Source organism: Euprymna scolopes, chromosome 3, assembly GCF_053919585.1.
Source record: "Euprymna scolopes isolate OS-2025 chromosome 3, ASM5391958v1, whole genome shotgun sequence".
Classification (NCBI taxonomy): Eukaryota; Metazoa; Mollusca; class Cephalopoda; order Sepiida; family Sepiolidae; genus Euprymna; species Euprymna scolopes.
Window position 1 is genome coordinate 22,318,561 of NC_136484.1, and position 11,700 is coordinate 22,330,260.

The window sequence follows — 11,700 nt, forward strand, 5'->3', positions numbered from 1 at the left end:
GAAAAGAAAAAGGTATGAAGACTAGTCTCGAAAAAAAATAGGACAAAGAAAAAAAATATTTAAAGCTTACATAGAAGCTTCTTGAAATATCCTGGGTTTTACCAAAACTTGTTAAAAAGTTCTTATTTATTCATTCATCCCACAAAAAAGTTTTAACAGAAAAAAACCGAATTGATTCGAATGTATTGCAATTAGTTTTTAAAATAAAAAAAATAACAAAAACTATTAAAAAAATAGTAATTGTCTTTGTTAAAAAAACGAAGAAAAAAAAAGAAAAAAAAAGAAATTGTGCACCCTTTCATAGTTCCCCTTAGCCAACCTTGTCTGCGATAAAAAAAAATCAATCTATAAAATTAAAAAAATGTTCAAGGGTTGAAAACTGGAAAAATGTTTTTGAAATTTTAGTTTTAATAAAAAAAAAACAACTTTTCAGCAGTTATTTTTCTTTGACCCAAAATATATTTTTCTGTTTCTTTCAAAAAGAAAAGATTTTCCATTTCTGTTAACATTGTCAGAAACTGTTTTTTTTTTCTCTTCGGATTTTGAGGGTTCAAAGGCATTTAATAACTGTCAAGTTTGCCACACGTCAATAAGAAAAGTAAATTTCCAATAAGATACGTAATTTTGATTGGAACAATGGTTCACAGCTGCAAATTTACTCATGTTAATATTGGTAAAATCAGAACTAAGGAATATTATTCCTTCTATTGCTTAAAAAAAAATTTGAATTGGAACAGAATTGCTTGAATTGAAAACCCTAAGAAGCTGCCATATTTTGGAGACCATTGTGTTTATTTTTAGTTTCTAAAAAGAACAAGGCAAAAAAAAAAAAAAACACAAAAACACAAAAAAAAACCATAAAAAAAAGACAATTTAACTTGTAAACAAAAATATTTTTCTAATTTATTTTTATATTCAATATTTTGTTTAGAAGGAACTAAATTTTTTCATCTTTAGTACGTAATTAAAAAAAGCATGAATTCTACATTGATATTTTTAATATTGATCAGTAATATCGGATACAGAAATTAGTTGGCTTGAAATAGATTTTAATTGAACAAATTAATCAAGAGAGAGAGAGATGATTCCGCATGTTAGTTAATCGTAAAAGGTTTAGCAAAAAATCATATTTATTGAGCACTCAAAGGAACTAGCCAGAGGTAGAAAAATCACGTGGCATGTGCTCCAATTATTTTTTTTAATTATTTTAATTTTTTTTTTTTTTTTAAAACATCTTATGTCAGCAGTTCTTTTTTTTTTTTTATAAGAATAAAATATTTCAAATTTCAAAATAAAAATAGAAAAATTTGAAAATATAAAAAATAAAAAATTTTGTAGGTGAGATATATATAAAAACACCTTTGTCATGATGAAGAAAAGAAAGGAAAAAATTACTGAGGAAGAGACGTAGACTTGGCCCGGCTCTTTCCTATCCCTATCATAATGGAAACCTGAGCAGACGTAAGAAGCAAAAAAACATAGGTTGGCGCAGAGAAACGGAAGAGGGTGAGAAATGTAATGATACATAGTAGTAGGAGGAGAAGCAATACAGATATTTCAAAACGGCATACAATTCGAAGGGAAAAGAAATTATAGAAATGTCCATTGATGGCTTTACAGAACGTTTTATTTTGTGGTTCTTGAGTCTTTGTTCCGATTTTGCACCCAGGTCTCGCGGCTCTGCCCTGCAATTGCCGTGGTACAAATAAACTGTACCGCTCGGACGTGCACACTTTATAGTGATGCAACGCAATGCAGACAAGACTGCAACTCATTAAGTAATCGTCGTCGTTGCAGTCGCAGTAACAAAGGCACTTGGTGTGGCGAAGTAGTAGTCGCAGCAGTAACAAGTCATTCTGACGGCAGGAACCAATACGGGGTCCACCGTTGACTCGGCTGTCGACTACACCGCATCCAGCACCAGCGCTTTGTTCAACAGAAGCCGCCAGCGAATGCGTGACGGATGTCCAACAAACACCGGCGATTCATTTATTTCTTGGCTCGTGGCGCTTCATGTGAAGAGCAAGATGATCGGAGCGGGCAAAGCAGCGCTCACAGACTTTGCACTTAAATGGCTTGGCACCAGTATGCTTACGGACGTGTCGAGTCAACTCGTCGGATCGAGCAAAACACCAATGACAATTGCTGAAGTGGCACAGGTAAGGCTTTTCACCTGAAGAAGAGAAAGAAAAAATTGGTAAATAAAAAGATTAATGTAAAATGAAAAAAAAAAAAAAAAAAAAATATACATATAGAAAAAAAAAAAACTGTTTCATAGATATTATTTATATTTGAATTAAAGTGAAGTGAATCTCAGCGATTGGTTGAGATCAGCAGCCAGTAAGAAAACTGGACAATGTGGGATCTCACGAGTTAAGGGCAAAATAAATGCAGTTGTCTCCCCTTTTGTGACATCTCAAAATTTAGTAATGAAATCATAGTGTTCTTATTTACTTGCCTCCTCACGAGGACAGAGTTAAAACAAGGTAAGTTTTTAATGTGGGGAATATGCAGCTCCCTGAAAAGGGGCACTCTGGATAGGAACAAAAATTAAAATTGCCTCAGCCTAAAAGGATTTCTTCCTCACTGACCAAGGACAGAAAAGATGAAGTATAGCATCAGAACAGATACTACACATTGCTCCTAGCCAAAAATGAATATCGCAGATCATATGCCAGTTTTGTTTTTAGTCTACATAAGAAAATAAAAGGTAAGGAGATAAATGCCTAAAGTTAATAAACTTTAAAAAGAAAATCATTTTTCTTGTTTTGATAGCTAAAGAAGTTGAAGACTACCATATTTTAGATGTAGAATTTGTTTATACAAGGTCTAAAAAAAATGTTAACATTGTCTGGACAATAATGGTCAGTTTAAACATTTTATTCAATCACTTTTAACTTCAGTATTTGAATCGATTCCATTTCACTGCTCAGAAATAACGGTTTTATTATTCCAAGTGTGAGCACATTTTTTTATACACCTTGTATTTACAAGTTTTAAAATTTTGACTTCACATTTTCTGATTAGTCTACTCTCCAAAGTAAAATTAATAATTATTGATAAATAAATAGAAGTCTATAAGAAAAATGACATTAAACAAGTCTCATTACGTACCAGTGTGGATTCGTTGATGGGCCTTTAAGTGGGAACTTTTTGTGTATGCTTTGCGGCAATCTAAAAGAGAAAAAAAAAAAAAGAAAATTATAAATAAAAGATGAATTTTCATTCATTTTGTATTAAAAGCATGTCTATCCCTAATATAATTATTTCTTACAAAAATAATTTTTTTTTTTTTTTTAAATCTGAATTAGAAGAAAGTACAAAATGAAAATAGACAAAATTTGTTTCACTTTAAAGTGTTTAGATTGAATTATCTCCCTTGAAACAAGGATATGTATAAGTGTTTTTTTTCTTTGCTATCTGCCTTTATAAATATTGAAAGATTTCGTAAATATAAAATTATTTCATGCAAAAGGCTTTCTTCATTTCACAAGAAATTATATCATAATTGTTGAGACAAAAATTTAATTATTTTTTTGTTGTCATTCGCTTGTTTTTATTCGTTCTGTGTTCACATTTCAGAAAGTTGAAAAATACTGACAAATATCTGTACTAGATGATAGAATATAACCATAATCACACAATATTAACCATTATTATTATTAATTATTATGAATTATTATATTATTAAAATACATAAAGGGCTCATAAGTTTGAGAAAGATTGGGGACTTTAATATATTTCAACTCAAGTAAAAACAAAACTGTTGTGAACCTAATATACACACTACTGAAATTCATATCTATTTTTTGTAAACCCTATTACCAACGTAAAAAAATTGAAATTTATAAGTTATATAATCTTTTTATTTATTTTCATTAATATTGCAAGAAGTACCATGTAAAAAATGGATTTAGCATTTCCAGAGCATGCCAATGGTTTGTTTAATCAACACACAAAGTGACCTGTTAATCTCTAATAAATTTAAATGTGCTCTCCTGGCACAAATAATTTAAGGTTTATGAGAATTTTTCTCATGCGATTTGTACATGCATTAAAAAAAAAAAAAAAATTAAATAAAATACAAAATAAATAAAAATCTATAATATTCAGAGATCACTGATTAAACCCTGTTTTTTTGAAATAATTGTAAAAATTAGACGAAAACTTTTGCTCTGATAAGTACTATTTAAATGTAGCTTCAGTATTTTGCTGCAGTTTCACGAATAATCCAATCATTATAAAATTTATTAAAATTCTATCCATCATGCAAAAAGTTGAAACTGCTTTTTAATAATACACTTTTGAGCATTGGATGTTTAAGAAAAGTGCAATAAAGTGTTAAACTAAGTCAGATTTATTATGGCTATAAATAGATGTTATTAAATATTAGGTTGGTACAAAAGTAAGGTCGTTTTTATATATGGTTGGACGTCAAAATGCATTATTTTTTAACTAATCTAATAACTACCCCCCCTATTTTTGCTATTGTTAGAGGTAGCATTGAAATTCCCAAAATGAGGTGCATTTATTATAGTATATATCATATTATATACCATAGAATATATAGTTTATACTATAGAATATATCAACATATATACTAGTATTATCATAGTATATATTATAGTGGTATATTATATTTCAAGTGACCAAGTGTCAACCTGCCTTTCTGAGGTGACAACATGTATTAATGACTGGGGTTTGAATAAGGTATTTAAAAATTTAAAAATGAACAAAAAAACAAACGAATCTTTGTCACAGATGTTATGCTTATAACTAAACCAAAGATGAATTAGAAATTCTAACTTTTAAAACACGAGAAAAGGTACTTACTTGGGAAGGTGCAAAAGTGAACTCGTCGTTTTTCGAGTTCAGGGTTGTTCTTCCGGTTGTATTTGATCGTAGAGCATCCTGGGTGCGTGACAGGTACTTTCTTGGAGATTGTGTTAATGGGAGGCACCGACAGAACAGTCGTGTTAGACTTCATGTAATGCTTGCCGTTACCCGGGTATGGCGGTGGAGGTGTACGGCGAAGTGGAGTTTCCTGGGGACTAGCAGGCTGTGAGTTGGGAGGGGTAGGGAAGATGGGACCAAGTGAGGATGAAGATGAGGATGATGACAGAGATGATGATGAAGACAGAGAGGAATTGGAAGAGGAAAGAGAGGTAGATGAAAAATTTGATAGTGTTTGGGTATAAGATAAGGGCATCTGTTGTAGAATACCCATAGGCCCTTTAGTCCGATGGGTAAGGGGATCACTGAGGATGGGCTTTGCCTCCACAATGCAGGGGAGACGGTTTTGCTCGTACTTGCAAGGCGGGATAAGAGAGTTAAATTGGCAGGCTGGTTTGGACCAGTCATTATCCTGTGGTTCACTCTTGATACGAGTCGTCATTTCATCCTTTATACCTTCAGGAGACGAGAGTAAGTGCATACCAGCACGAATCTCTTCCCACACTGACTTGGGTCTCTCGCTAGATAAGTCCATATCATTCGTCTCCGGTGGGAGAGTATAAGGATCACAGATCATAGAATCAACGTCAAAGTCCTCGGGCTCAACCTTTATGTTGGCAGAGAAGTCGTTCCAGTCCAGGCCCCTTTGGCCATCGTCGGACACGCAAAAGCTGATTTGTGACTGCTGTTGGCCATTCTGTTGGACTATGTGGGTCGTGGGTGCCATTGCACCAATGGTAGATGAGATCCGGGAACGGGGCATGTCTGACATCGGAGTCAAAATGTTTGTATACATGTTATTGTTGGCCAACAGACCAATGCGTAGGTTGTTGGTGTTGTTTAACATTGAAGGTTTCAACCCACCATCATCATTGAAAAATTCACCGACCACTGAAGCGCTATCTCGCCTCTGTCGTTTGCGTAGAAGGGCAGGTGAAGTTGGCGCTGGTGATAGGAGATATTGGTCTAAATCTGTGTCAGTCTGAAAAAAAAAAAAAAGGAAGACCATTTTAGAAATTGAAAAAACAAAAAGCAGAACAAAGTTGAAACTATTACAAACAACCTATATATATATATATATATATATATATATATATATATATATATATATATATATATATATATATTATACATATTATATATAATATATATATTATATACATATTATATATGATATATATATATTATATATAATGTGTGCTAGATGAATACCCGTCCCAGAACAAGCAACATTATCCAAACAAACCAGTTTTGTTGTTTCTTTCTCCTTACGAAAATTAAAATCTATACATAATACCACTAAACCTTGTGTCTAGAATTCTTATTCCAATGTTGATCAATATCTCTTACATCTAGAAAATGAAAAAAAATTAGGTTTAAAGGGTCTTAAGAGAAAATTGAAAATCGGGAAATCTAGCTTAAATGGAATATGATAACTATGGATTACTTTAATATATTCGAAAATTAAAATATTTCAGATTTATGAGGTTTATCATTATTCCCATTAATTTTTTTATGCTAATTTTTATCAAATTAGAAAAAAAAAAAAAAAAAAAAAAAATCAAATCCTCAATACTATTTCCAGTTTAAATTTCGGAACAAATAAACGACGACTTCAGATTTATTTTCAAATTAAATTTTCAAAAGAAATTTATATGAACTGACAAAGGTGATAATTTTGGTAATTTGTACCAGTTATCACCCCCGACGCCCCCATAAAAAACCCCAAAAAACGACCTTGTGTCTAGTTTGTCCTCGTGGGGAGGCAAATAAACAGGTTCTGAACCACAAATAAATCCAGCTAAAATTCTTTCATTACGTAACAGTAGACGGTATGAAAGAATAAATTAAAAAATAAATAAATAAAATAAATAAATTTAAAAAAAATAGATAAAAATTAAAAGAACTATTTATTACTAAAAGTTTCAAAACATTTGCCACAAAAGGATTATTTACAACCAAAACAAACAAACAAAAAATGTCAATTGAATGATTTAGAAAAGAAGTTTGGACGAACTGGCAATATTTAAAACATCAAACTTAACCGTTAAATAAACAGCGCACTTGTCAGACGACGAGAGATCACAAGTATTGTCGCAAAACTTTACCGGTCTTCAAAATAATTTTCAAATATCGAAAGCTACCATGTTTTTTTTTTCATCTTATGATATATGATCGCCAAGATGAAGATCGTGATATATTCGAAATGAATCAGAAGATTGTCGATTATAACCAAGGAAAAACAACAAAAGTCGACAGTTTGTTTCAGGTTCACTATTCTAGAAAACATGACTAAAATCGATAATATCCAGGGTGAAAGAAGTTCCTGTTTACAATGCCACCCCACGGGACAGAGTTAGACACCAGGGTCGTTTTTTAATGTAGAGAAAAGGAACAAAAATTAAAAATAGTCTCAGTCGTGAAGGATTTCTCCTCCACTGACAGAGAGCAAGAAATTGAAGTGTAGCAATCTGAAAAACATACTACACTTTGATCTTTGCGGACTGTGTTGAAATAACATTTAGAAAGCCATTCTTAACATCAGGAGGGTGTTCTTTTCAACTATTCTGTACTTTCACCTAACAATCTAATAAAAATCAATAATAACACAGACTGTAAACTAAACTACACAAGTACTGGTAGTTTTTAATTAAAAAAATAAAATAGTTCACTGTCAATTACTGTTTAGAGCAAGACAATATTAAAAAAGGGGGTACACCGCCGGTGTACTACACCGGCAACAAATAAGTGATACCCGATCGACCTAATGAAAAGAAGGTTTATTTCCTTTACATATATTTTTCTAAAATAAACAAATCTGAACGCAAAAGACAATTTGAAGTCATTTTGAAATAAGTAAATAAATAAAGGCTAAATATATTCTAGACCGTCACGCAAGTTCCAATAACCACAACACGTTAACCCTTATCCTCGAGTTGTTTTCGGGCCTTGATATGTAATTGAACCTTTTGTAAAAAAAATAAATAAATAATAATAATTCTGTCCGAAGTCAGCCGTATCAACAAAAGTTTAAATTAATAAAATAAAACAAGATATTCAAGTGAAATCACATCTTAGCAATTATCTATCTGCAGAGTTAAAAAAAAAAAAAATAAATATTAGCATGTTATAAAAATAAGATAAAGTCATTTATCTAATACGAAAATAATGAATCTAAGGAATAGTTTGTTTGATACGCAAATTGCCCGTTAAAAATACGAGCCGATTAGCCGGGGAGAGAAAAAGAAATCACAAACACGGTTTTCTTTAAGAAAAACGAAAGAAAGAAAAAAACGAAAGAAAGAAAAAAACGAAAGAAAGAGAAAAACGAAAGAAAGAGAAAAACGAAAGAAAGAGAAAAACGAAAGAAAGAGAAAAACGAAAGAAAGAGAAAACAGCAAGTGTCCACGTGGCTTTTATTTCGTTTGTGTCTCCCTTGTCGTACTCGAAACACGCTTCGCTGAGTTTTCTTTCAATCAAAGCTAAAAATAGAACTTTACGTCATGTACAAATAGTGAGTGACGTCAGCAATTTCTCAGCCAATCAGCGCACGGCGATTTCACTTTTTGTGAAAGAATTTCCTTTTTACACATGGTACCTCACACGTTCATTTTTTTTTTTTTGTTCTTTTCGGCTCGATTTTGCCTCCTTTTCTTTCCTAATATTATCGTTAGACCCCCTCCTCCGAGTGTGTGGGGGAATTTTCCCTTTTTTACCTCTCCAAAGGATAGGGCGGGGTACCTTCATCTTTACAACTTTAGTAATTCCAATAACATACCTATTTAATCAATCATGTTTTTTTTCTCAAAATACGGAAAGAAGAGAAAAGTTAACGCAACAATTTCAATCGACATGGTTACAATTTCGCATTAAAAGGTCATGATTTTCATTTTAAAAAAAAAATTTTTTTAAATACGTTTATATTTTTTTTCCGATCATGAAACCAAAGTTTTCAAACGGTAACGACTTTTATATTCTTAGCTCATGATTAAACATTAAAAAAAAAAAAAAAAAAAAATGCCGATACAACGAAGTCGGTAAGGGTGAGAGATGGTTGTTTTTTTCCACGAATTTCAAACCGGACACTGATAAATATATAGTTAAATCGTACCCGTCGTAATATTACAAAATCCACAGGTACGAGATTTTTATTATTTTCAAACACATTTAAAAAAATATTCGGATAATAGAATAAAAAAAACAAAACAAAACAACAACTTTTAATAAAGACTTGGAGGGGGGAAAAGGGTAATTTCGACTGGTTTTTTTACCGTGGGTGTGATCATTCGGACCAACTTTAGAGACACCTAAGAACAGTTTATAGGGCCACAAACTGATTTTATAGTTTTGTAACGAAATCAAACCAACTTTCGCTTCCAAACACAACTTTGAGACGAACTATTTTTAGTGGCAGGCGGGTAAAGAGAACCAGTCAACATTATCGCAAAAAAAAAAAAAAAAAAAAAAAAAAAAAAATACAAAATGCATATTTAAATTAAAGATCCGCTAACTTGTTTAAAGCAAAGAAAAAAAAAGAAAGAAAAGAAAACACGCACACACAATTCGGAAAATTAATTATCGAAAAATTTTCGTTTTAGAAAATTTATAGTAAAACTTGATGCGCGAATCTTGCCAATTAATTGATATAAAAGCGTCATGTCAAAGTGACATGAGTCGAACCTGCGTGGTCCCGCTTTCCCAATCATTCAAACACTCAAACAAAAAGAAAAAAAGATTCTTTTTTTTCTTTTTTTTTTTTAAATATAAGGAAATCCAGAAAATAAAATCCAGTCCACTGGCCATTATGAATGTTTAAATTAGTAAAAGTTTAAGGTAAAAAGTTCAGATGCCTTAATTTAACTTAAATAATTATAAAGAATGCATTAAATTAAAGAGGCTTTCCATTCACTGGATTTCACGCACCTTGTGAATGTGTTGTAGGAGTAGTAGTAGTATGACTACGGACTCATGAGGGATTTGTGCGTAGTGACTGTATTGTACTACTACTTCTATGAGCGGCCGGTTATTTGGAGTAAAATCTATTTTTATTTATTTTATTAGACAAATAATCAAACGAGTACATGACGTTAAAAATAATGTTAAAATATTATTGATTATCAGTAATCTGCTTAGTGGGAAAAATAGCTTGTGTTGATTGAATGTTTATGAAGTTTGAACATTTTAAGCAATATGAATGAGAATTAGCGCAAGAAGTACAAGTACAAGAAGTTCAAGAAGTATAAGAAGCGAAAATGTTAAGATAGATTTTAGATGAGGATGAAGAAGAATTTGGATTGGTGTTCATATCATGGATTCAAAATTCCGTCCAACTTCCCGGGATCGAAAAGATAGATCCGAAGTTACACTGACTGGAAATTTGAAAATAATAAAATTGAAAGTAGCTATGATGGTCCGTATCGTATAAAATACTTAAGACTTCATTGCAAATTAAAAATATTTAAGTTAAACGAAATATAGCCATGCTTTCTACCTTTTTTCACGTGTGTAAGAAAAAAAAAAAAAAAAGAATTTATGGACAGAAAGATGGAAGTATTTACACGTAGAAACAAATATAAACAGACGAAGAAAATAACATATAAAGAAAAAGATACATAAAAAAAAAAAAAAAAATGTACACGGGAAAAAAAATGCGCTTTTTTTTTTTTTTTTTTTTTTTTTAAAGAAGTCAAATATCGAACTACAAAGTGCGCAAAAAACCTCCACACAAAACGGCAATTTGATTAATCGAAGTTTCCAATAAATACCAAAAATTCACTTACGTTTCCGTCCGAATTCCAGTTGCCCGCAATGTTTAAATTAGCGGCTGTAGGAACTATCTGGTCTTCTATAATTGCAAAATAATCAGCCATTCCAAGTACAACTTTCTTTGAATGTTTTGACGGTGTACCAACACCAACGAGTAAGGAGTAAACGGATTAAAAAAAAAAAGAAGTAAACTTTCAAATTTGATGGCAATGTAAGAAAAACCGTGAAGGATACTTCCAATGAAGTCTCCTTTTTTAAAAAAAGTATACAAAAAGTTTGTATAAAATGAGATCCAGGAATAAAAAGCGTTTTTTTTTTTTTAAAGATTGATACAAATTACACACAGCCCAATATCAACTGATATAAATGTGTCGTATCAGCGTTCTTATTAATATCCGATTCAACAACGCGCTTCGCTGGTGAGAGATATAAGTGAATCTCTCGAAAGCGACGCTGTTTATATACACAGTAGACCCGTGACGTCATACGGGAAGAGGCGGAGCTGTGTAGTCTATTTTAAAAACCCATCTAGTTATTTATTTCGCTGTCTTTCTTTATCACTCGCCCCCCCCCCTTAGTTTTACAATTATAGTCTTTTTTTGTTCTTTTCATTCCCCCCCCTTTTCTTTTTTCCATTATCTATTAACTTTACACTGTTAGAAATTGTTTTTATTACTCTAGCAAGAGTATGAAACGTTTTAACAAACTAAAAAAAAAAAAAAACATTGATGAAAAGTAAATGAACCTTTTATCGTTTATATATATAGTCGATTATATTTAAATATTTGTAAAGTTTGAATACAAAAACAGTTTACAGGAAAATAACTGATTTTTTTAAAAATAAAAACACAAATACATAGTTTTAGTGATTATAATTAAGTTTTTAGGGTTTGTATTACTGTACACAGATTCGAAAAAGTTGTCAAAAAACAAATATATAACAAATAAATGTTATCAAAGGCAAGATAAGTTACTTTTCTA

General features: G+C 31.4%; 1 protein-coding gene across 1 annotated transcript; it reads right to left on the reverse strand.

Moving 5' to 3' along the window:
• Positions 1 to 1,247: 1,247 nt before the first annotated feature.
• Positions 1,248 to 11,442, reverse strand: LOC145253715 (uncharacterized). The gene is made up of 4 exons (XM_080112960.1): positions 10,734 to 11,442; positions 4,834 to 5,935; positions 3,115 to 3,174; positions 1,248 to 2,173 (listed from the first exon to the last, which is right to left on the reverse strand). The coding sequence occupies exons 1-4, from the start codon at positions 10,821 to 10,823 to the stop codon at positions 1,986 to 1,988; spliced, it is 1,440 nt and encodes a 479-aa protein (XP_079969086.1). The 5' UTR covers positions 10,824 to 11,442; the 3' UTR covers positions 1,248 to 1,985.
• Between the last annotated feature and the right edge of the window lie 258 nt (positions 11,443 to 11,700).

Coding starts and splice junctions, on each gene's coding strand:
- LOC145253715 (XM_080112960.1), bottom strand. CDS start 10,823: ATGGCTGATTATTTTGCAATTATAGAAGACCAGATAGTTCCTACAGCC. Junction 5,936..10,733: donor ACTGGAATTCGGACGGAAAC/GTAAGTGAATTT, acceptor TTTTTTTTTCAG/ACTGACACAGATTTAGACCA. Junction 2,174..3,114: donor CCATCAACGAATCCACACTG/GTACGTAATGAG, acceptor TCTCTTCTTCAG/GTGAAAAGCCTTACCTGTGC.